The sequence below is a fragment of the Chroicocephalus ridibundus genome, chromosome 6 (genome assembly GCF_963924245.1).
Source record: "Chroicocephalus ridibundus chromosome 6, bChrRid1.1, whole genome shotgun sequence".
Lineage (NCBI taxonomy): Eukaryota > Metazoa > Chordata > Aves > Charadriiformes > Laridae > Chroicocephalus > Chroicocephalus ridibundus.
Window position 1 is genome coordinate 62,049,677 of NC_086289.1, and position 27,526 is coordinate 62,077,202.

Consider the following 27,526-nt stretch of genomic DNA (forward strand, 5'->3'; position numbering starts at 1 on the left):
GAAAGTCTCCTTCGTTCCAGAGGAGCACAGCCCAAGTGCTGTAATGCGCGTTCTGTCGTTCTGGGAATTCTTTGAGGTAGGGGACTTAGAGGCACTTAGTACCTCTGGCATCTGCCAGCGCCGATAATGGAGAGAATGTAAGTAGGTGGGTGGTCACGTTTCAAATGTGCTCCTGTGAGACTGCGAGACTGCCGGGGATGGTGACAGCGCTAAATAAAGCTGTCTGCTGGGACACCAGGCAGAAACTGAGTGAGGATGAAGGAGGATGCCTGCACTGGATGGAGCCTGCTAAAGGAATTCTGTTGCTCGGACCACTTCAGCTGCTCTTACCAGGTAGGCCTGTGGCACAGTAACTGACCTCGGGCGTGTTTTTAGCATGTTGAGTTTCAAGGGTTTGGTTTTTTTTTTTTTTCCCCGTTTTTAATCAATTTATTGAAAGCCAGGGAATTCCTTACTGCCGTACTGGAAGGTGCAACTATGTGAAAAAGAAGTGAATGGTGTTGAGCCGGTCATACCCAGGTTCCATTTGGCTCTGAAGGCCTGTAGTTAAGGGTGGGCTTTTTTCTCCTCCCTTTTTTCTTGTAGTTCTTGTACTGCAGTTGTGGGGGACTCTGGGCTGCTTTTAAATCTTAAGTGATCGTTTCTTAAAGTACTGACCCAGGTGGTCTTGTGCAGTCCTAATACAGGTTCTTGCCATCCAAATGAATCACGTGCTCTCTGAGGCAAACGAGAAGGTTCTGTTTCTTGGGAGTTTTACAAGGCTTTGAACAAAGCTGAGGCGAGAACCACTCATCGGTGTGAGTGCGGGGTTGGCTGGTGGTTTGTTTTTTAATTAAAACTTCGTGAATTGCAAGAAAGGTCACAAAATCAACACTGCTTTTGATATGGGTCACAAATACCAACAGAAAAGCAATGAAGAAAGGCGATGCTGTGAAGATGGCAGTGTAGGTACTCAGAGGGATCATCAGTTGGGGACTGTCGGTCTGGCCCAGGGGTCTTTTAGTTCACTTGCATTTTTGGCATTCAGCACTTCAGTACGTGAAGCTTCTTACAATGTGTGGGGAAATCGGCCTCTTGGGTGACAGAAAAGTTGTTTCTTGCTGTGGCGGTGTGTTGGCTTTTCCCCCCCATCAAGTGCGTTCACAAGTATTTCACATCTGAGTTACATGCTTTTCATCGAAAACTAGGAGAGGTAAATTGTGTACATGGGGCGGGGGGCAGCTTCAGAATAAAGAAAAAGGATTTTCTTACGGGGGAAAAACTGTGACAAATGAAGAGTTCTGTTATTTGCTCCTTTTGCAGCGCTGTGTTGTAGTCCCTGCCCAGAGCAGGATGGGGGTGGGGGGAGCATGAGGCCCATCTGCCTGCCGTTCCCCACCAGCTGCCGGAGCTGAGCTGTGCCCGAGTAGGAGACACCTCGCAGCCCCCCACTAATAATTTATTCCTTTCAGAATTCTACCATACAATGCTTTCACGTTTCTCCAGCTGCAGCCAGGGGCGATTACCTCTCAGACACTTTCTCCAGAGCCGTTTGGAACACGATTCCATACAGATACTGGTTTTGTATCGGAAAACAACTGTATTTTAGTAAACTGACTTGTAGTCAGTTTACTAAACTGACACGGAGCATGCCAAGAATGGGCACGCAGAGCTGGCGTGGAGTCTTTGGGCTGGAAAAGGCACAGTTCAGAGGGAGAGCTGTAAAATCATAAATGGTATAGAGAAGATGGATAAATGAGTGACACAGGGTTAATTTCTCTTTCGATAATTTTACTTTTCAGCAAGGTCTCTAATAATGCTTGGGAAAAATGCATGTTTAGGAGACTCTAGTGTCTGAATTTGTGAAAATACTTACTTTATAGCCAGCTCTGGTGTGCGGGTTGCAAGGTCTCAGTATTTTTGAGCTTGCCAGGTGTGGGGACGAGGAGCAGCGAGACCCAGGCACTTGACCCAAGCTGCCAACAGGGTTATTTCATACCATGAACAGCACATTCCACGTAAGTCAGAAAGTTTGCCGAGGAGTTCGCTCTCTCCCTTGATGGCGGCGGTCCAGAGAACTCCTTGCCCAGGTGCCAGAGCCCTGAGCCCTTCCCTTCCTCCCGCAGCCGCAGCACTCACAGGGTCCCACAGTGGCTGTCCCTGCAGAGAGCGCACGGCTCCTGCTGGGGGAATGGGGTGAGGATAATCCTTTTATGTTTTATATTGGTATCAGCATCAGTATTGGTTCTCTGACTGTTATTAATTACTTAGTTCTATTCTATTAAATCTGTTTATATCTCAACACCCGGGCTTCCTTGGTTTTTCCCCGTTCCCCTTCCCCGGATGGGGAGGGCTCATAGGCTGAGAGAATAATTGTCTGAACGACGATAAATCGTGGTAGGTTCCTCAACTCGTAACGACAGAGAACAGCTCACGCCCCCTTCACGCCTACGCGCTACACACCTGAGCCGGGGAAGCTGCTCCTCGCCCAGCGCAACCAGGCTCTTTTCCAGAGCCCGGGCTGCCGGCGGGACAGCGGAACGAGCCACACCGCCTCCACCTTTGCCTCCGGAATCACCCGCTTCCCAACCTGGGGCGGCACGGGGCAGGCTGGGCCCGTCCCCACCCCGCGCCTCTCCTCACCTGCGGAGAGGGAGGTCTCTGGAGCGGGCACGGGCGGCGGGAGGAGCGAGCGGCACCCCCGGCGCCCCCCAGGCCATGGCGGCCGGGTGACGCTCTGGCGCTCGCCCCGCAAAAACTCTATGGCGGCGCGGCCCCCTCTGGCCCGGCAGCGGAAGCGGCGATGCCCGGAAGCGGCGGGAGCGGCGCGAGGCGGAAGGGAGCGTGGCGGCCGGGGGCAGGTGCGGTTACCAGGGCGACACGCGCGCGGGGCGGGGGGCGCGCGGCCCGGCCCTGAGGGGAGCGGGGCCGCCTCCGCCCGGCAGCGGCCGCGGGGCTCGGCGGGCGCCGGCGGCGGTTGTGGCCGCGCCGTCCTGGGGGGAAGCGGGCGGCCTGCGGAGGGGAGCGGCGCGGTGGCGGCCGGGCCCCTCAAACGGGCTCCGCGCCCCGCTGGTGTCGGTCGGTCAGTCAGTCAGTCAGCGGCCCTGCTAGTGGGTCCGGCCGGGAGCTCCAGAGACCGCGCCCGAGGGGAGTTAAAGGCCCTTCGCCATTAACGAACGGGCATCCCAAGTTTTTTTAAATTTTTCTTTGAGTCACCAGCGTTATCTGCGTTACCGCTACGTGGCCGCTTGTGCCTCGCATCGGGAGCGTAGCGTGGCGGGTAAGGGTTGTACGGAAGCATACTGGATGTGGAGGAGCAGCCATAACAAATTATTTCTAGTCGAAGCTGTTCAAGCGTGTGATTTGGGATTACTCAGTTAAACGCCTGGGGTTAGTTTCAGTGTTTACAGCACGGCAACGTCATACCTGCGCCTTGAAAGGCATCGCGGTGACCGTTACTGCATGCAATATTCGGTCAGACCCCTTGCTTCAGCCTCCTGGCCCTGACACTTTGGCACCCTTGCCCCAGCAGGTTTTTCAGCTCTGGCCCTTCCCTTCAGGCTGCCCAGGGAAGTGGTTGAGGCACCATCCCTGGGTATTGAAAAGCCGGGTAGACGTAGTGCTGACAGATACGGTTTAGTGATGGGTTTTCTCAGAGTTAGGTTGATGGTTGGACTCGATCTGAAGGGTCTCTTCCCACCTAGGCCATTCCATGAGTCTGTTCTATGATTCAGGGCTCCTCCGGCAGTGTCTCGCCCACTCGCTGCCCAGTGCGTGGCACAGGCCAGCGCTCGCTCTCTCAGGCCCGCGGCTGCGGGGTGATTTGTTCCTTTCTCCAAGGCAGGGTGTGCGAGTTTCCGGAAGTCAGCTGTATTTTAAACTGAGTAGCTGGAGGAAAAAATATTTGCAAAACAAATGAGTCTTGAAAAATCCACTTCAAAATATTGTAATTCAGATTGGTTTTTGCTTTGTTCCCTCACACAGAACACAGCTGCGTCTCCTCATGTCGTTTATGTTCATCCCTGTGCCTCTTGCCTCTTCTGTTCTCCACAGTGTACTTCTATTTTCCTTTGGGATACTGGTCTTTTCTTTGTTTTATGGCTGTTATTATTCAGGGAGTGTAGGTATTTCTTATCTGCAGGTTTTCAGTTGGCTGAACCGGTGTCAGGTGACAGATGCGTCCTTTTCTCCCCCCTCATTTCATACAGAAAAAGGCTTTTATTACAATCATTACCAGAATGGGAAAACAGGCATCAGAGAGTAGCATGGGAGTTTTAATCATAAGAATGCAGTACAGTATATTAATTTACATGTTTCAAACTATTGTGTGTAATTTGCAGTGAATAAGAAGGACACGATTCTGGGAGGAGCTGCAAACCTTGGCTTTTCTGTTGCGTTTGGCAGAAACCAAGGTTTCACTCCACAAATATTGAACGAGCTTCCTCCTCTGCGCGCAGTGAGTGGTAGTTGTAAATGTTCCATGTCATGCGATGCCATCTGTCTGCTTCACAGGTGCTGCGTACAACAAATGTCATGTGCAGCTGAGCAAGGTGCTCCTCGTATATTATAGCAGGGCATTTCTGGTTTTATTCTGAAAGAAAGGAGGTTGAGATACAGAAAGAGCAATGGGCAAGTGTCAGAGGGGGAAAAAATGCTTGAATTTTTGGAGACCATAATGGAAAGCTAACAGGAGAATTCAAGCCTTCCGTAAACTTAAGAGCTGAGGGCAAGGAAATTCCACTCAGCTGTGTCACGGTGAATAGGACAGAGAATACACAGGTGAATAGGACAGGCATTAAAGTACGTGTGAAGGACAATAAAGAAATTATTTCCTCCCCCCTCTCCGGCTCATTTCTCACAGTAAGTTGTATCATTTGAAGTCTTTCTTCATTATTTCATTAATTTTTCAGCTTCTAAAGTCAGTGGCACTCGGTGCATCCAGGAAATGCTTGTTTCTTCATTCCTCAGAGAAGTCCGCTGTACCCAGCAGAACCTAAAGGGCTGACTAGGGAACCTTAACCGTGCCTGGTGCTTCCGACATTGGTTAGTACACCAGCTGATGTATCTCTGCAAACACGAAATGTGACTTTACTTCCAGTAAAACAAACGATGGGTAGGTTTTCCACCTAATTAGAAATATGATCTGTTTGTAATACCTCTCCTTAAAGCAAGTAGTATATGATGTGGGTGTCCCAGAACAGAAAGGAGTTTGTTTGAAAGCATAAACATAGCAAAAGCTGGAATTGATTTAGGTTTAATTGCAGTCCAGGGGTCAGATCTTAAAATCCTTGTCTCTTCTCTTGTTTTCATATTATTTTTGATTTTGTAAGCTGAGGCGAGACTATGATTATTTTGCTGATGTATTGCATTAAATGAATGAATCTTAAAATATGCCTTAATATATTTGGATATTTGAGATTCTGTATTTATACAAAGAGATAATGCTAAACCGTCTTTCTCTTCTTCGTTTTTTTTTTAGGCTGCTTCTATAAAATGGGAATACTTATTGCAGTTCTTGGAATCTGGTTCAGCTCTTCACTCGTAAAAGGAGATTCTAAGGCTGTGACAACATGTCTAACTACGAAGTGGTCTTCAACTCCTTTATTACTTGAGACAAGGTAAGTGCGTTGTGATTTTTTTTTTTCTTTTTAATTGACAAATCTTAGAGGATAAATTAGTGTATTCTCTTTTTCATTTGTTTTATGGTGCTTTGGATTCTGGTCATTACTAATTCATTGGCAGTAATAACGGTTGAACATGATCGTTGCTGTGCTGGGGGAGGTGGGATGAATATTTTAAAGGAAATAGTAGTAGTTTTTGCTTTTAGTAAATTCTTTCATTGTGCCCTAGAACAAAGATTAGTCACAATAATTCCATAGTAAGGATTTTTTGCCTTACGAATTTTTGGTCAAAGCACTAGGTAGACAGGTTTAGCATGGTTTTGTAAGATTCCATAATATAAGATTTTTTTTACTTAGTGGTCACTGTAAGTTTTGATACATAGTGGTGCTTGCGTATGTTTAGCTCAGTTAAGCTTAACTTTGTTCACGTGAGTTCTGCATTGGTTGTCTAAAGTCAGCTGCTTTGTTAAGAGTTGCGCAAGTTAGCCTGGGGAGATTTCTTCTATGGTATTAAAGACTTTTTTTTTTTTTTTTTTAAAGATGCTATTTAAAAAGAAAAAAGAAAGTAAAATGCTGTCTTTTCACTGCCAGTCTACTTAGCACTTTAGAAGTCCCCATCATTTCATTTTGTGGGATTCTAATTTGGAGATGTCTATGCAAAGTAGGACTTCTAGATTTTTGTGTGCGTGTGTTTAATTTTGTATCGCTTAAGGTTTGGTGCCATATATGGAATTCTGCCCATGTTGTCACAGATTGGTTCACATGAAAATAGTTGGGCATCGATGGGTTTCATTCAAATGGGCGTGGCTTTGCGTGGTAGAACAGGTGTGTTCTAGGTGAAATTACTTTCCTGTAACCTTCTCTGCAGAAGCTGATGTTTGAAGACTGAAAAATCCTTAAGCAGCAAAATGCAAAGCTCAGGTGTTAATGCCAGGGTTTAAATACCTTGACGATGCAAGGTGTTTGCTGTGGAAAAGCTCACCCTAAGAAACTGTGAAGTAATAAGCAAATAATCAATATAACGTACCAAAGGCTTGATATATTACCTAACCACTATATTCAAAGACTTTAGATAAGTAGGGTTGTTCATTTAGGGTGAACTGCAGAATGATACAGTGCTGCAGTGTAAAAATCATTCCTGATGTTCAATTTACTTAGCCCGGCACTGCAATTCATTACCCCATTGTTCAAGAAGTACTTATCCCCTTAGGTCAGAACTGGTTGAAATGAACACACAAACTATGGTGGCAGCTAGTAGGCTCCAAATCTTGTGTTGTAGCGTCCTTTAGCGCGTGAAGCATGTTACAAGTTTAGACATGATAAAGTATGTGCTGTTAGCAATGTTCGAAGAATTTTTTTTATTGCCTCACATTGTATACCTACCTAATCATATGCTTACTACGTGGTGAATTACATCATGATTTGAAGCTGTGACTTCTCCTTTTGCTCACTTAACAACAAACAAACAAAAAACCCCACCAAAGCGAGTAGTTCCGACAAACTACGGTTTGTTACTGCAAAGTAAAAAAAAGTGTGTATTTCTCATAAAAGATAGCTAGTAAAGAAATGCGGTAGGGAGGAGAGGTCCCAGCATATACCCTGTTGTCTGTCAGTGGTCTCCGAGAGATTAATAGGTGCTTTACAGGCTGCTTTCCCATAATGTGTGTTTATCCTGGCCTCCGACTGTTATTTGTTTGGGTTGGTTGGTTTGTCAGCTTTCCTGGTCTGCTTTTTCTAGTAACATATGGTTTCCTGATGTAGGTAAACATATGATAGGAGCTAACTTTTTCTAAAGCTTCACAAAGTGTTAGAATTGTAACTTGAGAGAAAATTCATAGATCTAGCTAACTCTTCTCTTCTTACTCAGTGAGTTTTTATCAGAAGAAGGCCAAGAAAAATTCTGGAATTTTGTTGAAGCCAGTCAAAATATTAAGGCATCTGAACAGGATGGTAAGTTGTCGTAGTCTTTTTCTTGATGATGACTGGTAGTTGACATGGTTGAAAAATAAAGTCAAATATTTTGTCTTCCTTTGTGTTAGTATTGTACAAGTCAAATGAGGACTGATTTCAGTAATGTTTTTACAGTGAAGTGCTCAAAGCTTTGGGATATCCATTTGACAAAAGCTGTGATGCGTGAGTCTGAAACATGATTTACTTGCCAGTTTCTGTTTCAACATGAAGTATAAAATGTTATACATGCTTTTTCTCTGTGTTTTGCTTTCTCAACTCAAATTAAATGGGAGCTTTTTACTGCTTCCCTCCTCCCCAAGCCTATGTTTGCATCCTCAGGAAGGTACATAATCATGCTTTCATGCATCTGTATTGAAGTTCACTCGTCCATCTGCAGAACTGGCTGTAATGAAAATTAAGGAGGAAGGGTTGTGTGCATATTTACAATTAACATCATGGGCTTCTGTTAGTATAAATCGCAATTAAGATGAAAAGTCCTTCTTCACTGAGAATATGGTATAGAAAAATAACTGCTTGTACTTTGACTTTGCAGCTAGTGATTATTACCATGAAATGCTGAAAGTAGCCTGCCAGAGTCTGTCACCTTTGCAGCAGAATCTGTTGAAGTTTTCCTTGTCTTTACGCTCTTATTCTGCAACAGTTCAAGCTTTTCAACAGGTCAGTACAGGAAATCCTCAAATGATTTGTAGAGAATTACCTAGGAACGATCGAGCTGCATAAGGAGACATTTGAGAGTGTAAAAAAATCCCAAAGTGATTAAGTGCTCCATACATCTGAGCTAAAGAGCATGCATATATATATATACACACACACACTGATTTCACCAAGTGCCAAATTTGAGTCCATCTGTCTAGAGCAGACTAAAGAATTGGGATTTCAGTATGTCTGTGTATCTTTGATGCCCGCTGCACTAATAAATGTGTGAAGATTTTTTTACGAGGAAAATCCCCATGGCTCCGTTGGTAGTTGTGATGCTGCTGCTGTTCCCATTATTCAGTTGTACTTACTTGAAGGCAGTAATCCATGAATATGCAGCTCTCACGATTAGAACCCATAAGCGGAAGTTTGTTGTACTCTCTGTTCTTTTTCAAACTCAGGGTATTCATATGGTTCATTGCAAATTGGCTCACATTATGATGTGCTTTATTTAAGTAATATTAGAAGATATCTTCCTTTTTCATCTGGAATCGTTTTATCATTTGTTGTTTAACAAATACAGGGGTTTCTGATGTGTAATGCAAAAAACCTCAACCAAAAACCCTACAGTTACAAGCCTCGCTTTTTGTACCTGGAACTAATATTACAGTTAATAATAATAGACTGGAAAAAAATTCATAGTAAGTTAAGACTTAACTCTCAACTTTTCAGTTTTTACTGGGCATTTAAATTATGTAAGAAAGAGGGAAGAAGTACTAGTTTAGAATTTAGGAAATCAAAGACGACTGATTGCTACAGAGCTATGCTGTTGTCATTTTCACTTGTTTCGAGGGCAAGTGTTGAACCTGCTTGCTTACAAATGTTTTAATACAGATAGCAGCAGATGAACCTCCACCAAAGGGCTGTACCCTGTTTTTTGCTGTGCATGGGGAGAAGACATGTGAATTTGACTCTCTTGGAAACCTTTTACAGGCAGCTTCAGAAAGGTATTTGCTTCATATTGAATCATTGAATTAGCTCTTAAAATTTAACCTAGTCAGACTTACTGCTGTACAGAGATGGTAATAACTCTTAAAATTTAACCTAGTTAGACTTACTGCTGTACAGAGATTGCAATAAAACAGTAGTTTCTACATTCTTCAGTGTTAATTTATACTGTCCATTGAATGCACAGAAGTGGCAGACTCTTATTTCTTATTAATCCAGATTGGAATGATTGTTCGCTTATCCATTGCTCTTTGGTATTCTGCTAGGAGGAGGAAGAATGCTTTGAAAGTGCAAGGGGAAAAGTTGGAAACAATCTGTTGAAGGACAGTAGGAATTCTCAGGAATATGTTAAGCCTTTAGTATGTAGGGAAAATAGAAAGAGCTGGGCTTCTCATTAAAATGATAGGTAATATAGCAGAGATCATATCATGCGTGGCTTGAAGCATGCACAGAATTTTTTCCCTATATAATTTTCTCAGCATTAACAAAGAAAACTATCACCACACAATATATTTAAAATTCAGATTTCTTTACAAGAACAGAACTTGATTGTAGCTTTTAGTAACAAAAAGAAACTATAAAATATACCTCTTTCGGGGAAAAAAAAACACCACCAAACTTAAATTTCAGTTTGTCTTCACAATAATCTTCGTAGTTTTGTTTTTTGTGGGCATAAAGGTGGTTTTTGTCAATGTGCAGATGTATGGCATCTATAGCTCACATGCTATTCATCTGACTCACTGGGAATATTTTAAATTTTTCATTGTATTTTAGACAAAATTTAAAAACAGAAGTTGAAAATAGTCTTCTCATTCACTTTCTTGTTTGTGTACTAAGCCAAGGACAGGGTTCCCTTGAATTCAAGTTGCTGGACCGTTTGCTCTGTTAGCCTTTTATTTTTTTATCCAGAACTTATGAATCACCATTAGAGGAAAAAAAAAGTTAATTGAAAATTTAAGGAAAGTGGTTAATTTTTAAAATAAGGATCATATTAGATTCAAAATAACATCTGGCTACTTGTTTCATTTTCATATGTCTATTTTTAACAAAGCTTTATCAACATGCATTGAGCGCTGCCAACCTTGATAAAATATGGGAATATCTTGACATGTATTCAGAGAACACAGGAACAGCCATTACACATGAGAAATTCTGCATCTTGCACTGAGTGAGGAAGTGCTATGAACCACAGTGTGATAATCTTCCACGTTTACTCTTAGGCCAAAGCCATTTTTGTTCAAAGGGGACCACAAGTACCCAGTGTCAAACCCTGAAAGTCCTGTTGTCATACTTTACGCTGAGATTGGCTCAGAGGAGTTCTACAGATACCATAGGAGGCTTGTTTTAAAGGCTGAGGCAGAAGAAATCACTTACGTGCTCAGACACTATATCGCTGTAAGTATATTTCCGCATTTTAACAGAGGTATTTGACATGGAAAGAGTAGCTGGCCTGGCTTTCCTGGCTTTTAAAAAAGAAAAATGGCCTAAGTTTGTTCCCTTTAAATGGACACTTGCATAATGCATTGCTGCTTGATATTTGTAATACTCAAAAGTTTATTTTTTATTGCATGTAGCGGAGGCATACAGAGTATGTAAAATCTCACGACTGTTTAAATAAGAGGATTATTTGATTTTACAAATGCTGAGTTAAACTCCAGATAAACTACAGAGTTTGATCTTAAAAAAAAAAAAAAAAAAGTTGTTCTACCTATATTAGATTGTAGGAAATAGATAGTTGGATCTTTCCCAGTCAGACCACTTAGTTACTTCCTATGAGAAGCAGAGATTAACTTTATAGTACCATTTTCAGATGAAAGGCGTGGTTTCTGTAGCAGAACCGCTTACCAGCCCTAGCGCAATTTATCCTGGTTTCCATCTCCCTCCCCTAAATTGCCCATAACCACTGGATTGGCATTTAACTCTAAATTACAAAAGCTCTAAGAATTTTGAGTTGACTTCACAGTTGAAGTTCATTTCCCTTCTCTGTCTGATTTGATGACATGAGTCTCTCCTGCTCTACTCGGCTTGCATGCTGAATCCTGGAAACATTGTTTTGTGTTCCTTTTTGCCTGGTGGTTTTCAGTGTTGTTTTGGTCCATAGAAATATCTTTGTCCTCTGAACTTCAAAGAGCTTTGTTGAAATACAATAGGAAATATAATTATCACAGCACATTACTGCAGAGTCACTCATTGTATTTGTTTCTCTCTTATGCGTTACCGGTTGTGTCTGAAATGTGTACTAGCTTGAGATTTCTTAGCTTTGGGAAATGGCAGTTTTTAATTTGTACATCAAAACAAAGACTGGCGATATTGTACTGTTGCTTTTCCTTACAGAATCCCAGTAAAGAAAAAGTCTACCTCTCTGGCTATGGTGTGGAGCTGGCTATTAAAAGTACAGAGTATAAGGCCAAGGATGATACGCAGGTGAAAGGTGAATTAATATTTTAACTATTTTAATTCTGTAAAGATAATTTTGTATTTCCTTTGATATGAATGACTGTTTGTCTGAATTGCAGATCTTATTTCTTCAGCTCTGAAATCACTTCTCTTCCTGTCTCTTTGGGTTTATGTTCTTTATGAAACATGTCTTTGCCATGGCACTTGTCTTCTGTGCTTGTGCACTGCTGGGCACATTGGAGTCATGACTCTGGACTAGATCTTAGTAATGGCACAATTAATGCAACTAATTTTTTACCAGATAAGCGGATTCTCTGCAGATGTAAAGCACCTCTACCTTAATTTGCTGTAGCTTATCCATCCACAGAGCAGAATGTGTTTCCTGTTCTTGTTCTTTGGGAACAAGAACTTAGAATTCTGCATGATTTTTCTTTTTTGCTTTTCCTGCTTTCTTTAGAGCACTGATCTGTGTTTTGCAAACTCTCATGCACCTGCCAAAACTATTTTTGTTAGGGTAATTGTGTGTGTGTGTATACTTTTTATTTACGTGTGTGCATATCAGAATTTTCTGCTTTTATCTTGGACTTAAGTAAAAAAAAAAATAAAATATTCTTTTAGCTAGTTGGTTAGTTTGAGATGCTGTGGAGAACAGAACTCAGATTTTGAATTGGATTCTTCATGATTTTGCAGTTTTAGCAGTTTTTAGATACAGATCTAAAGTCTGATTCAGAATATTTTGCCACCATCTAGAATATAGACACATAAACCCTTTGGTCTTTATTTGTAAAACTATTTAATTTTAAGAGAGACTAACATACTAGAGGAGGTGATCCAACTTTTTTATTACTGTGTGAAATTTTCCATTAATCAGTCATCAAAATGTCACGCAAAAGCCCTGGTATTGTTTGTAGAATAGGATGTTGGAGGCCTTTGTCTCTTCAGGTGACAAAAAAAGTAATTCTGGGGAAGATTTGTTATTTGTAAACTTGTGAAGTTTTATACCAATATTGACGTAAAATGTTTAAAAAAATGGACAGACTGTACTGGCACTGCTATGAGCTGCAAATAAGTCATAGATAGTAAGCTGTGCATGAGAGGTCTGTCGTACTCCTCCAGCTCCTTTGGATTCTGTGGATGTTCTGGCTGTGCAGTCATTTATTGGTGCCTGTGCTGCTTTGCCTTGTCCCGAAGCACACGCTCATCTAAAAGGTCAGGACTTTTAGTTAGACTTGAGCATAAACCATCTAGATTGGAGCTGGCTGGATAGGAGATCGCGTGAGTCTTTTGCGCTGATTTCTTCTTGATGTTTAAGCCCAGAATTGGACTTTACTCAGATACTATTTTTTATCATGTATTCTGGGGCTAAAATTGGGGTTGTGTTCACAATTGAAGTTTAGCACTTATTCTACAAAGCTGGTGTGTCCTGAAGGCTCCTAGGCCCTAGTGAATTCCTCTGCAATGCCTAGGTCTCTGAGACTTCCACTCATTTTACACTTTTCCTTCTCAGTAATCCAACTTGACTTTATTTCAGCTGTTACTGTGTTCATTTGTAACAGTAATGTCTCTTGGATATGGGTTGAAAAGTAAGCCTGAAACTTGCACTTTCTTCTTTTTGGTTACTGCAGTGTAGTTCTGTTAAACAAATCAAAATGAGTGTTGAGAGCTGTTTCTGAACAGCTTGATAAAAGTGTTTTTCTCTGTGTGTTTACAGGCATGGATGTGAATGCTACAGTAATAGATGAAAATGACCCTATTGATGAAGTGCAGGGATTTCTGTTTGGAAAACTAAGGTAAAACTCAGTTTTAAGTTGTTGGTCTTCGTCATATCAAAAAAACTTGATGCCAAGATGCTCATATTTTGCTTTGTTGTTATTTTTCACATGTCTGAGTTACACATATGTGTTAGCAGCATGCTTTTTCATATGTTAGTTTCTTTGCATTAGCAGCAGACTTGCTCACAGGAAACCACAGAAGTTCTTTCACCCTCATACCCTTTTAGGCAATTGTATCCTGACCTGACAGAAGAGCTGAAAGAGCTTCGAAAACACCTCGTGGAAAGCACCAATGAAATGGCACCTTTGAAAGTATGGCAGTTACAAGGTAATCTGCATGAAGACTTTCAGTATTGTACTACAAAAACTTAATGTAAATGTATCTTCTGGTGCTCTACACAAATGAGGTCGCGAGTGGCTCTGTAGAGTTGAGAGTTTGACTGTAAATTCCTGCACTGGAAACTACTGGATTTTTTAAAGCTCCTTCGCAGCGTCCTGTTGAAATACCTTTTAGAAAGATGGTTTCATGGGACTTCTGAAGTGAAGTTTGCTTTCTATATTGTGAAGTATAGTAAGCCACTTGCTTTTAAACTGACTACTTGTATGATCTGGTAAATGTCAAGTTTCTTTCCATTGTCATATTCTTGGTGTGGAAAGCTGATATTTCTCAAGACCAAAGGAAAACTATTTCAAAAGTGTCTGTATGCAACGCTGACCTGTTTCCCTGGAAGTCATCTGTTAGAGGCCTGTGGAAAGGCTTTCCATCCTCTGAAAAAAGAGAGTAATTCAAAATGCTGAGCATACGTTGTAGCCACAGAGAAACTACCTATGTCCAACAGATGGCTGTTTATGTTGCTAGCTTGTGAAACAAGCACCCAGGCCCCTTCTGAAGGGCATATCCTCCTGCCTCCACCAAAAATAGAGGTGATGGTCCAGACTCATTGAAGTAACCTGTAGATAGAATGTATTGGTCTGTTTTGAAAAGGGTTACTTGCTTCAAGTCCACAAATATAAGTTGAATACAAGGAAGAAGATTAAAAAAAAATTACCTAAAGGCACAGATAGAAAATGAATTGTCATAGGTAAGAAATACGCAAAAAAGTTGAAAGCTAAAGTTAAGATGCATTGGCTTGTTTTCATTTTGGACTTCCTGACTTCTGTTTTTCCACTTCTAGATTTAAGTTTTCAAACTGCTGCTCGCATTTTGACTGCTTCCCCTGTGGACGCTCTGATGGTCATGAAAGATCTCAGTCAGAACTTTCCTACAAAGGCCAGGTAACCTTAATTATGGGTTCGAAGAAGTTTTCTTATCATCTTTTTTCTGAGCAGAACATGAGACAGGCAGAACTGGTTGGGTTAATGTCCGAGTTTCTGTTCAGCTGGAGGCAAACACCGGGGAATGTTTATGCAGAGAAGTTCTTCAGCCTATGGTTACAAAGAGGATCTTACAGTGTTTCTCTTGGATGGCAGCTGATGTGGACTGGTAGAAAATTTGACAGAATTACCTGTGCTGTTTTGTTGTGAAACGCTTCTGAACCTTTTGCATCAAGTCCTCAAGAATTTATTGTATAGGCTTTCTGTTCGGTGGCTTTAAGCTTTAGCTATTTGCTGGATCCCACTCTTCTGGGATTCACTTTGGCAAACAGCCCAGTCAGTCTCATGTCAGAGACTGATGTGCAATTCCACTGTTTTTTGCACTTTGTCAGTGACTGCTTGGAGTATATTGAAATCAATTTCAAGAAATCCTGTCAGTCTAGAAATATATTTCATTTGATAAATTCCACAAGCTGGGTTGTGAAGATGGTATTACAGGAGCTCCTCCTTTTTGAGTAGGTGGAGATATACTGGAGAGTAAAAAAACACCTGAATTATGGTCTTATTTGCCACTAACTGCTATTGAGATGGTGCTATTTCTAGCTTCTTAAGGGAGGCATTGCACTCTTACTGCGTTTTTAGTCAGATCTGTGAGCCGTACTCGCCCATTTTGTGATGATGCAAACACTAGATCCAGCGTAAGGAAAGGAATGAGAACCCACAATGAGGAGTGAAATCCCCCTGTTTTCTACTGCCAGCCTCCACCTCTACCTTTCTGGCAGCTGAGCACTTTTATTACAGTTAACATGAAATTAGACACTGAGGGTTGGCTTGTGGTTAACATTTTTATGTTCTGTTGAATTACGTAGTATAAGAAAAATATTGTTTAATGGTACCACAAAGCGATTGCAGCACTAGGAGACTAAACACATTTATATGTAAGGTAAAACAGTAGGATAAGAAGCTATCTAATCTATCCGTTAGATAAGAGAGAGATGATTCACAACATGATGTTTTTATTTCTGTAGAGCCATAACAAAAACAGTTGTTTCTTCGGAACTCAGAGCAGAAATTGAAGAGAACCAAAAGGTAATGCTTCTATAAAGTAATGTAGTGCTTTTGCACTTCTGTTTTAAATATAAATTCAAGCTTTGAAAAAAAATTATTCTATTAAAAAGTTTACGTTTTGCTCAAAATAATGACCCAGTGTTTTCACATACAACTTTGTCTTATGCATTTAGGAAGTAAAGAAGTGGTGGATTTTCAAACATGGATTATATATTTTATATATATGTAATTATTATATATGGAACATAATTTAGCTTGTTTGCTCAAATATGAAAACAGTGCTGAGAAATTCTTTGAGTGTTTGGGAATGATGATAATAGGGATTTCACAGAGCTGCCCTTACAATGGCTGTTGCCAGCAGTCAAGTGTTCTGGTAGTCATTTGGCAAGCACTTGTCAGTGTATATGAAAGGGACCTTCTGTTCCGTATTTGAACTCAGAATCTGTTTGACTGTGTTTATTTATCTTTATAAAATTAATTCTAAATACCATGAAAGTACTGTGTTGTTAACCCTAGTGGAAAATGTTTACTTACAGAAAACATACAGCGTAGGTGTTCCTAATCTGCAGACTGTCTTAATCTGATCTATGGGACAGGACTGTGTCAAAAATGAAGGGGTAGACATTTTGATGTCTTTGTCACATCGGTCTTGGTTTCTGAGTTACACGTTTGTAGTGATGGCTTGCCAGCTAAAGTTGTACAGAGGTGGTTAATATGTTTCTCATAGGACTGTGCGGGCCGGTTGGCCTTCTTTCAGTCTCTGACCGAGTTCTTATTCGAGTGGTAAAGCAGGTGTGTAAAGTCTGAATGTCATAGTGCTGCTCGTCCTGGGTAATAGTTAAAAAGAGGCTGACTTCAAGTGACTGACTTTAGGTTTCGATTGTATTATGAACTTCTCAAAAGCAACTAGATGTTAAAAGTGAGAGTGCTATTTAGTGGAAGTTATTAAGAGTCAAAATAATATTTTTAGATTATTTTAAATATGTCTGACCTCGATGGAACATAGCTTGTTAGAAAGCTATTGCTTGAAAAGCAAATATATTAAGCATCTTATCACAGTTTTAAGGATGCAGAAGAAATTTTGTTCTCACTACCCAATTCGAGATGGTACTTAGATATCTAAATTCATCAGTGTTTACAAGGAAGTCACAGAATGAACTCAAAACCTTCTGCCATGGCACAGAACGATTCATACTATGTGGAAGAAATGGTTCTTATGTTGGTGTTTTGAGAGCGGAACTAGTGAAGGAATAAAATTTAACAGCTATCCAAGTAAGTCTGCGTGTGCTTTGAAACAGAACCATAACCCCGGTCCCCCCCAGGCTGTGAGGACCCCCTGGAGGTCTCTGAGGAGGTTCTGGTGTTTGCAGAAAAACGTTTCAGCAGCTCTGTTGTGTACTTGGCATTAGCAAAGCACTGAAAAAAACAATAGTCACTTGGGAATTTTGTTGAGATTTTTGTTCAGGCTTTTGTACAATTCAAATACACCTCATAGTGCAGTCAGAATAGAGTGCAAACTAGAAGTGTAAGATGGTGATAAAAACAAAGCTGAACAACAGCTTCTGTTATATGGTCTGTCCTGATCAATTCCCACATTTCAGTCTCACTTGGGAGTAATAGGAGAAATAGAAAGTATGTTAAGTGCATACGTATGTCTTTGTTTAAATTTTATTAACAATGTTTGGCTAGTCTAGCAGTAAATGCAAAGTTACCTGACATCTACTTACAAGTCCCCTGAGATCCCTGTTCTGAAAGAGAAATCCCTTGTTGTTCAATAGCCATAAAATCAGAAAAGAAGGGGTGCGGTTTGACACTGTCGTCCGGTGTGGTTCTGGAAGGGACAAAGTATAGAATGTAAGTGCAAGCTAAAGCTATCCAGTGGCTTTTCTGTTATGGGTTAGATCAGACTAAACCTGTGATTTTGTGGGTCCATTTTTACTCAAAGTATGTCTAGGCTACTAGATCCAGACCTGGCTAGATCTAACCCTGCCCTAAAGCTATTCTTTGCATGACTCAGTTTGTGTGGATATTATGATAGTGAAGTTTACTGCTATTAGTAAGTTATAGTTTACTATGTAATTATCCACAAAAAGATAAAATTTAACACTGCATGTACTCAGCTCTTCTCTGGGAGCTTTTTTATTTAATGAAAGATAGAAATTCTTCCTGATTAGATACTGCTTTCCTGTTCTTGGCACTTCACATGGTACGTTGCTATTCCTGTGTTTGCTTTGCTCACATTCTTCATGGTACTAGTGTTTTAAAATGCCCAAATACTATGTTTCTCCTTCAGTGTTCATCATGCCTCTTAATAGAATTTTGTTAACTGGTACTGCAAGACAGGAGGTTTTGGAAGAAGGCAATGTAATTTTTCAGTTTTTAAACAGAATTTTTCATGCTACAGTTAGGAAATTTGCTTCAGGAGGACTGTGTTTTATTCACCTCTCCTGATTCAAAATTGTTCTCCATGCTGCTGCCTCAATTCAGGGGCAGGTATCCGTTCAGATGGGGTACTGCTTACAGGTACTTGGAAGAAATTCCAAAATATTGTTAAGACTTTTTCTGATTGTGCGCTGCCTGATCTTGGGAAGATCAGACTACAATGGCAGCTCATCTGCTTTTATTGATGACATATCCACTAGGTCAGGATGCGTAACTGGTACCTTCAATACAGTAGTTTGTTCCACTAGTGAGCGCCACCCAATATCCAGCAGTTTAAGTCTGTTGTGCCCAAAACTGTGTCTTAAAGAGCTGAGGCAAGTAACTGGATGCTATTTGTTCATCTACTTTGTGGGTTGTCAGCTAAAAAAAAAATTAAATTACTTCTCTCAAGTATTTCTAGTTATTTAATCTGAGTATATTTAAAAAGTCTAGTCAGGGACTTTCCAATGCACTACTGAATCATGCAGAAATAAACAGACGTCCCATTTGTGTATCTGTGCACTAAATAGCTTCAGTTGGTTTTTCGTCTGGTATGGATGTGCGCACAAAGTCAGCAGGGACTGTAGTTGAGAAGTAATGTAATGCAATTTGTAATGCAACAAGGGAGATAAAAGTCTCTAATTTGACATATTAAACTCTCTAGTATTTTTTTTCCGTGCCAAGCGTTCTTCTAATGGCCTTCTACTTTCTTTCAGTATTTCAAAGGAACATTAGGATTGCAACCGGGAGATTCTGCCCTGTTCATCAATGGATTGCTTATTGATTTAGACACTCAGGACATATTTAGGTAGGAAAGTTTTATCTTTCAGAATAATTGTACTCTGTTTAGGAACTCACATCCTGCTTGTGCATGGGTGCTAATCATTTAGACAGTTTTGAACCTTCTTCGCAAAGTCTGAATCTAGACTCCATTTAATTGTTAAGTGCTGGAAAACGCAAATCATGGTTCCTTCTCTTACGTTTCTAACACGTGCGTTTCTAACAAAAAAGCCGATGTAAAAACTGGAATACCCTTGAAGATTGGAATGGGAAGTCACCTTTGTACTATTCTTTTGATCTGTGCTGTGACTCGCAAGGTTGTGGTCTCCAAGACTGTCAACATACAGGTTTTATTCTGAAATAGTAGTCTGATTCTCAAAAGATAAACCATGGTAAAGTTTTCATCTGAAACCACCCTATATCTTTGTCAAGATTCATTTTAATAACATGGAATTGAAAGGACATGTGTATATCATGCGTTAGTTATCTTGATTTAATATAGTTTTTCCTAGAAATGCAATGTAATTGAATAGATTTAAGTTTTCACAAGTTTCTCAGGACAGTTAGAAATAGGTGTTAGAAATAAGAAGTAATGCACGGACAGAGCAGGCTTGTTTATACCTTTCATCTGTTAACTCTTAGGATAAGAGCAAGTTATTTGCTGTGTCTTTAAAATTCAACAATATTTTTGTCTTCCAGCTTGATTGATGTGCTGCGCAATGAAGCCCGTGTTATGGAAGGCTTGCACAGCTTAGGAATTGAGGGTCTTTCCTTGCACAACGTTCTGAAGTTGAACATCCAGCCATCAGATTCTGACTATGCTGTGGACATCAGAAGCCCTGCTATTTCAGTGCGTAGGGGTTTAGATAAGAAATACCTTATTTGACATTGGGCAGTGCATTCTTAAGCTGTCAGGGGAACTTTTGTTCTTATCTCATGATCAGCTCTGAAACTGCAGAGAAGAAAAAAAGGAAAGTAAGGTTATAAATAGCTCTTTTTAAAAAGCTTAACTTTTTATTTATACAGTATTCAATATACTGTCTGATTTTAAAATATTTTAGTCTCAGACTCAAGCAGGAGGACTGTCAACCACTTAAATGCCTTTATTTTTTTCTTAGTGGATCAATAATCTTGAAGTTGACAGTCGGTATAATTCCTGGCCTTCCAATGTGCAAGAACTGCTGCGTCCCACGTTTCCAGGCGTGATCAGACAAATTAGAAAAAACTTCCATAATTTTGTAAGTAGTAATCTGACTGGGTATGAAACGTGCATTTTGTTTTTTCAACAGCAGGGACATCAGCTTTTTCAACTTACCTACATATATGCTGGATGCCCTGTCACTTACGTATCTTGAGATACAATGCTTTTCTAAAAGGTTTTGTTCTACCTCTACCAGTAAGTTATGGCTGAAATTCAGAGATTACTGAGCGTGATTCTCTGGCATCTATTAGATACCAAAAATTGCATCATTAGCGGAAAAAAGTATCATCTGATGAGTGAGAATTTGGTGCATTTCAACTTTGTGATAATAGCTGAAGTTGGTTAATTAGTTTCTTCTTAACAGGGCTAAGACCAACTTGAGTTGTTTCAGTTAGAAAGCATTCTTGAACCAAGACTTCAAAAGATGATCAACAGCCCTCAGCTTAATCCTGGGTGTCCTTTTAGTCTCTAGGTAAACTAGTTGAAGTTACATCTAATGAGGAGTTTGTAAATTCTGTATTGTAACTCCTGTCATGGGGCAGAGTGGCCCTGTAGGAAAAAGGACTCCTCTGATTAGTGGCAAATAGGGACCTGAACCACCTCCAGCTGTGGGAGCATTAATGTGTTATCTTTTTCTCTGGAGTTAAGTACTTTTAACATTGAAATTGTTAAATGAAGAGACAATGCTTGGCAGGAATAAAGGGCCGTAAATTCATTCTGAATAGCATTCAGTTCTAGGTTTGGGCTTGTTTTGAGAATGTCTTAGCGGCATCTGCTCTCCAGGGGGTTGAGCAGAGCAATGCCGTGTTCCTCGGTACTGACAAATGCCTGTCTCCCATGCACGTCTTAATGGATGGGTTTGTGTACCCGCTGAGGCAGGTCCTAGATGCCAGGGTATACTGAGGTAAAGATATAAAGTATGTAAGGAGTCTGATCTCTTCTGGTTAAAGGAGTAGTTTAGACTGGGCATTTTAGATGGTGGACTTAAAGACTTTAGAAGCAACTGTTATTCAGTGGGCCTCATCCCCCTGGCAGGGTACAAAATAGTACCGATGATAATTCTGCACTGAGGTGTGAATGAAGCTATCTCTAGTCAAAAACCTGGATCTTGACTTCTTAAGGGAATAGAAACTTTTCACTTGCGATTTGTATGTAGGTGCTGATAGTAGATCCTACTCACGAGACCACAGCAGAATTACTCAATGTGGCAGAGATGTTCTTCAGTAACCACATCCCACTGAGGTAATTGCTAAGTTTTAATGGGATTTTTTTACATCAGTTTTGTTTTTGTGGCTTTTGCAATTGTAAAATTCTCATTGCTAGGACACTGTAGAAATGTTACATGTATTGGTGGTTTAGAAGGGCATTTACTAAATACTGTTTCTTATTTGAAATTTTTTTAATGTAACTTTTGCTACTAGCAAAACAGGGATCAGTTTCTTAAACAGTCCAAAAGAAACTTAAAAGCAAGTACTTTGGGTACTTGAGCGAGATGAAAAGCAAGATTCTGATGGACTCACCATTAGAAATTTTATGTCCTAAGTTTGATTCCTGCTCACGCTGCTCAAATCTTAACAGTCTATTCCAGAAAAAGCCTTTGTCTAAGATGATGATCGTAGCTGACAGTTGTATGAAGAGATGATTATTTATTAGAATAATAGATTAACGATCCGGGGATTTGTTTGATTTTAGGATAGGACTAGTCTTTGTGGTTAATGACCTGGAGGATGTTGATGGACTTCAGGATGCTGGTGTTGCCCTCCTTAGGGCATACAATTATGTGGCACAAGAAATGGACAATAACTATGCTTTCCAGACTGTCATGTCTGTAAGTATTTGTTTAAAATGGAAATTAATGTTTTAGTATTTTCCATGTAGGCAAGATTATGTTAACGTACTAATAAGTAGATAATGGAAGAAATATTTCTTTGGCTCAGTATCAGAGTATCTCTGAACACTAGTACTGCACAACTACATGTTTTTTTATAAAGTGCTTCTGGCCTAGCTTCACCAAGTGAGACTAGATTTAAATGTGACACTGAAGACCTTTGCACACTTTTCTGATACTGCCTCTTTGCTCATTCCGCCAATGAGTTCTAAACTGCTTTATCCCTTCAATATGATAATTTGTTTTGAACAGTTCCTGCTGCATACTTTTGCCACATCAAAGGATAATATAGGTGCTTGTTGTGGTTTTGTATCTGATTCCTCCTCCTGGGCTGACGCAGGAGCCTCTCTCTTATCGTCTTTTGAAGAACTCCTTCCTCGATTTTCATCAGAAGGGTCCTCCCCCCTGCTATCTGGCTTTACTTGGTCTTTGTCACAAGGGACAGAGGAACTTACTGACCTCCTCTTTTTCCTTCTGGTCACTGGAGCAACTTGTACCAGTGCTGGTGGAGTTCGAGAAGTGTCAGTGCATACCGTACAACACCTACTCCTGCACCAAAATTTAAAGAACCCCCCCACCCTGCAACCCATTCAGGAAAATACGATTTTAAGAAAGCGACTGTCATTCATGCTATCCAAAGGAGATCCCTCTCCTGGCTCTGACAGTGACAATTTGGCATGAGCAGTAACGGGCAAAGTAAACGTTCTCATGGTAAAATTCAAAGTGTAATTAGTGTAATTAGTAAAAGAACTCATTATGTAATGCCTGAGGTATGCAGGTAAAGCTATCCATTCAGTCACAGTCCGGGTCAGAATTAAACACAGCAGCAAAATAGCACGTTTGAACCACTGCATATAGACACAAAGAGCAAGCAAGCAGTACAACACATAAGGCAAGCTAAGCATTGCCATATCGATTAACTTTAAAGATATCCCTATAAAGAAACGATACAATAATCTGTTTAACAGCGACATGATATGAGCTGTCTGTTTCTATCTCTGAGCAAGCTGGAATTCAAACTATTCAGCCCATCTATCAGAACTGTGGTAGTGCCACAGTCATGCCCCACGTTGGGCACCAATAAATCTGTGGTGGTTTTGGGCGGATTGGCCAGTCAGAATGATAGATGGCCCTCCCCCCCGCCCCCCCTCCAAAGAGAGGAGAGGAAGAGATAAGGAGATTTATGAGTTTAGAAAAAGAACTAACTACTTTAATGAAAATATTAATAAATAATAATGAAAGAAAAAGTATACGCTATATACAAAACCATATCCACTTCCCAGGATGACGATTGCAATGCCAGCAGGCCCAGGGAAAGTCCCAGACTGGAGTCAGTGACGGACAGGAGCAGGATTCTGGATCTGGAGTCAGGAATGTTCGGATTGGGATCAAAAGCCGATGAACAGACAGGGTCGTCCTCGGGTGTCGGCCATTGAAGAAAAGAGAGCTGACCCTTTGATCCCTTAGCTTTTATACAGAGCGTGATGCAGATGGGATGGAATACCCTGTTGGTCAGTTTTGAGTCACCTGTCCTGTCCTCTCCTCCCTGCAGGTGTGACCCCTCTGTACTTTTCCGCTTCTGACCCTCTAATGGGGCAAATAACGAAGTTATATGACCTTGGTGGTTATAGCAATAAGTATAAGCAAGAGCCTCTCTGTGTACCATTCCTTGGTATAATGAGGTATTATCACTCAGAGAGTGAACAGTTTCTGAACAACATGCTGTTAATTTCAGAGTTTAGTTGGTTAGAAGAGGCCCAGCTAAAAAGTAAAATTACAAAACAGAAAATTGGTTCTGTTTTACCTCAAACCAGGACGTTGCTAGTAAATACATTTTCACTTGTGGTTTGACGTTGTCGTACAAAACGACAAGCTGAGGCATACCGTAACATTAAACTGCTGGGGACTTGAAGACAATGACTTCTATTCTCTCTTTTTTTTGGTATGTATTTGTAAGTCAAAGTAAAATCTTGTTCCTTCAAGAGGGAAATGGTTCCCTACTTTACGTGCGGCGTCTGTTGTACTCTTTATAAGCACGTCTTGAGTTCTGAAGGGAAGGGTAGCTCACTGGGTATGCTTTACTTCAGCCTTTTTTCCTCTCAGTGCTACTTTTCCCCCTCAGATAGCTTTTCTGATTTTCTAAGATGCGAAGAACTACATGATATTTACCTCCTTCCAATGTTACTGGGATGACTACGAGGTAAAGCAAGATAATTATAAGAGCGACAGGTCTGTAGGAGCTTTATTGCAGCTAATAAATATGAACATATGTTTTGCAATCTGTCTGTTAATGCCTTCTTATAATTACTGGAATACAGGTGACTGTTAAACTTACCTGGTAAGGACAGAAGCTTTACAGTTGCAGCTGTAAACTTGTATTTGTATCCCCCTTTCAGATCTATAACAAAGTAAAAACAGGAGATCAGCTGAAAGTGGAGCACGTGGTTAGTGTTCTTGAGAAACAGTATCCTTATGTGGAAGTCAACAGCATTCTGGGAATTGATTCTGCCTATGATCAAAACAGAAAGGTAAGAATTCATGAAATAGAGGCGGTTTTTTTTCACTTTTTTGTTTCATCACCGTTTTGAAAATATAGTTAAGTACAATTACTTGATCCAATTCTCTTACTAACCAGGTAGCTACTGGGTGACTTTTAGTAATACTTTAGTAAGTATTTGTTCAGCACAAAGCTTCGTGTAATACACATAATATATTGTAATATATATTTTTAAAAAATCTATATGTATAGTACCAGAGACAAGGTAACTCTATTGTGACTCATAAGTCATGCTTTAATTCTGGTATGCAGACTTTAGTAGGGTTTAAAATTGCGTGAAAAAAATCAAGTTGATGGACTGGTTCATAAGAAAACCAAGTGGTTTAATGTCTGTGAGGGACTGGTGTGGATTTTCTTTACTGGTATTTGAATATTGTGTGGGATAAAGTAATGATGATGAATTCAAAATGTCTTTCTTACAGCAAGGCATTCAACAATCTTCCTTTAATGATTTCTTAAAGTTATTTTTAGGGTTGATGCTTTTCTCTATGGAGAAAATCGTGAGAGCAAATCACTATTGGATCTCCTATATGTGAGATGAAGCAGATTTTATTTGAGGTTCCACAGGGAGATGTTTATATTTTTGTTGAATATTCTAAAAGAAAGAACGAAAATACTGTCTGCAATAGCTCTGTGACACAGATGATACTGCCTACATCTGCAAATGTAAGGAATGCAGTTAGGGTTATGTAAATAGGCTTGTACACACATGCTTTCCATCTTCTAATGTAGGAAAGTGAAGGGAAAAGCATTTTTAGGAAACCAAAACTGATAACAGACAGACAGACATTTTTGTACGACAGGAGAGGCCTTTGCAGTTTACATACCAGGCGCCAAATCAAACCCAAACAAAACAAAAGCGTGTGCACTCACACATCCCCCCCAGCGCCGAAAGTCCTAACACGTGCACAGTGGTCTCCTCCAGAAGACTTGAGAGGCCATTCTGAAGGCCTTGCTACAGCTGGTGTACCTGACACCATTCAGCGCAACTGTGTCTTAAAACGTTGCAAAGCCTTCGGATAAGGAAGGGAAGCCTTTAGAAAGAGCTGATCTCCATATAAAGGACACAAGTTGAAACAACGCTGGGCAACTCTTTCCTGTGATCCGAGCTTTCTGATAATTGTGTCTTGAAAAGCCCTCAACAAGAACCTCTTAACAGTAGAACCTGATTAACTTCTGTCCATAACAGGGTATCAGTAATTATAGTGCATTTTGCAGTGATTACATGAAATGGGGAAATTTGTGCTGATGTAGTAACCCCCTCCCCCACAAGTAAATGTTTTTTCACAAGTTAAATAAATGTTCTGAAAAAATAATTAAAAAAACCCTCTACCCTATCTTAAGTTACAACTATCACTTGCATTGCCTTTGCTTCCATATGTAAGGTCAGATCTCATGTTGTGCATTTTTTTTTTTTTTTTGCTATTACCAGAAAGTGCTCACTGGAATTAATTTATCTATAGTATGAACTTAATGGAATATTTTGCACTTCTGCATTATGAAGTAACTCTTTTTGCTTTGAGACTCTGAAAGACAAGGATGTCTTGTGCATGCAAGATACAGAAAATGTGTTATGCACTGCATAAAATTATTATTCTCTGTATCGTATAAAAGCTGGAAAGACATTTTAGTGTGTTTAGACTAGACTTGTGTGGGTATTGCATGGAAACCCTCGTGTTATGAACCCTCATGGTAAAGCTACTTCTTTCCCTGGATTTAGGCAGCGAGAGGTTACTATGAGCAAATGGGTGTAGGTCCTCTCCCTGTTGTGCTGTTCAACGGAATGCCTTTTCAAAAAGATCAGCTGGATCCTGATGACCTAGAAACTGTGACAATGCACAAAATCCTGGAAACCACAAGCATCTTCCAGCGAGCTGTGTACCTGGTAGGTGCTGAGTTCAGCTGTGACTCTAGAGAGAAACATGATTTGGAAAAACTGGCTCAAAAGTCCCTGTGATACACAAAACAACTTAACTTGTATCACCTTTTGGGTTGTTTTTTTGTTGTTGTTGTTGGTGTGTTGGGTTTTGGTTGGTTGGTGGTTTTTTTTTTTTTTTTAAGTTATCTAAGGCAAATATACGTGTAAAATAACGAACATTGCTTCTTTCTTCTTTCGTTCAGGGTGAATTATCTAATGACCAAGACGTGGTTGAGTATATCATGAACCAGCCTAATGTTGTTCCAAGAATTAACTCAAGAATCTTAACGTCTGACAGAGAGTACCTAGATCTGACAGGAATGAGTAAGGGATGCTATTAGTTGTATTAAACCTGAAGTTTAATGTTGTTCCAAGAATTAACTCAAGAATCTTAACGTCTGACAGAGAGTACCTAGATCTGACAGGAATGAGTAAGGGATGCTATTAGTTGTATTAAACCTGAAGTATCTGAGTCAAGGACTTTTGCTGTCGCAATGGAAAGCTCTAGTGGCAAAGTTTTAAGAGCCCCCCACGTGATGTTCTAGCCCTGGTGCTGGTGGAGATGTTATGTACAATAACAACATTAACGTCTACAGATTTTGAAAACGGGATTTGGTTTTGATTTTATACAAACCTTCAGGGGAACATGACTCGTGAAGTCGAGAAATTAGCAATGCTAGCAAAAGCCAAGAACAATCTTATTTCTAACCTTCTTTTGAGTAGAGATTGGCTGTCAACTTCCTTAATATTCAGCAGAACGTTTCAGGGCTAGATGTATTAACCACCCAATGCAGTGACTCTGCAGTATAATGACAGTATTGCAAAAACACTTGTACAACTTGTACAACAACCTTTTTTGGGTTGCTTGAAAAATAACAACACAGTGGATTTTTAAATGTGTGTTATTTACATATATTAACTTCAACTAAGTGAGACTTGAACAGTTCTTTCAACTGACTTCTGCCTATCAAATACGCAATGTAGTTATAAATGTA

The 27,526-nt window shown here is 40.3% G+C and overlaps 1 protein-coding gene across 11 annotated transcripts in view; it reads left to right on the forward strand.

Moving 5' to 3' along the window:
- Nucleotides 1-2,637: 2,637 nt before the first annotated feature.
- UGGT1 (UDP-glucose glycoprotein glucosyltransferase 1) overlaps nucleotides 2,638-27,526 on the forward strand; it is a 52,633-nt gene continuing 27,744 nt past the window's right edge. For 6 of the 11 annotated variants that reach the window (XR_010071514.1, XR_010071513.1, XR_010071512.1 and 3 more), the window contains exons 1-19: nucleotides 2,638-2,840; nucleotides 5,459-5,597; nucleotides 7,468-7,550; nucleotides 8,104-8,228; nucleotides 9,102-9,214; nucleotides 10,436-10,610; nucleotides 11,550-11,646; nucleotides 13,324-13,402; nucleotides 13,612-13,712; nucleotides 14,560-14,659; nucleotides 15,727-15,787; nucleotides 18,904-18,995; nucleotides 19,667-19,817; nucleotides 20,086-20,205; nucleotides 21,325-21,410; nucleotides 21,861-21,996; nucleotides 24,453-24,584; nucleotides 26,334-26,498; nucleotides 26,735-26,855. Coding sequence is in view for 7 of the 11 variants with exons in the window: in XM_063337886.1 (XP_063193956.1) it covers nucleotides 2,783-2,840; nucleotides 5,459-5,597; nucleotides 7,468-7,550; nucleotides 8,104-8,228; nucleotides 9,102-9,214; nucleotides 10,436-10,610; nucleotides 11,550-11,646; nucleotides 13,324-13,402; nucleotides 13,612-13,712; nucleotides 14,560-14,659; nucleotides 15,727-15,787; nucleotides 18,904-18,995; nucleotides 19,667-19,817; nucleotides 20,086-20,205; nucleotides 21,325-21,410; nucleotides 21,861-21,996; nucleotides 24,453-24,584; nucleotides 26,334-26,498; nucleotides 26,735-26,855 (2,134 nt within the window). In the remaining 4 variants the exon portion in view is untranslated. Of the gene's footprint in view, nucleotides 2,841-4,429; nucleotides 4,840-4,889; nucleotides 5,093-5,458; nucleotides 5,598-7,467; nucleotides 7,551-8,103; nucleotides 8,229-9,101; nucleotides 9,215-10,435; nucleotides 10,611-11,549; nucleotides 11,647-13,323; nucleotides 13,403-13,611; nucleotides 13,713-14,559; nucleotides 14,660-15,726; nucleotides 15,788-18,903; nucleotides 18,996-19,666; nucleotides 19,818-20,085; nucleotides 20,206-21,324; nucleotides 21,411-21,860; nucleotides 21,997-24,452; nucleotides 24,585-26,333; nucleotides 26,499-26,734; nucleotides 26,856-27,526 lie in introns of those variants that run through there. The other 5 variants (XM_063337889.1, XM_063337892.1, XM_063337890.1 and 2 more) reach the window with 5 other exon arrangements.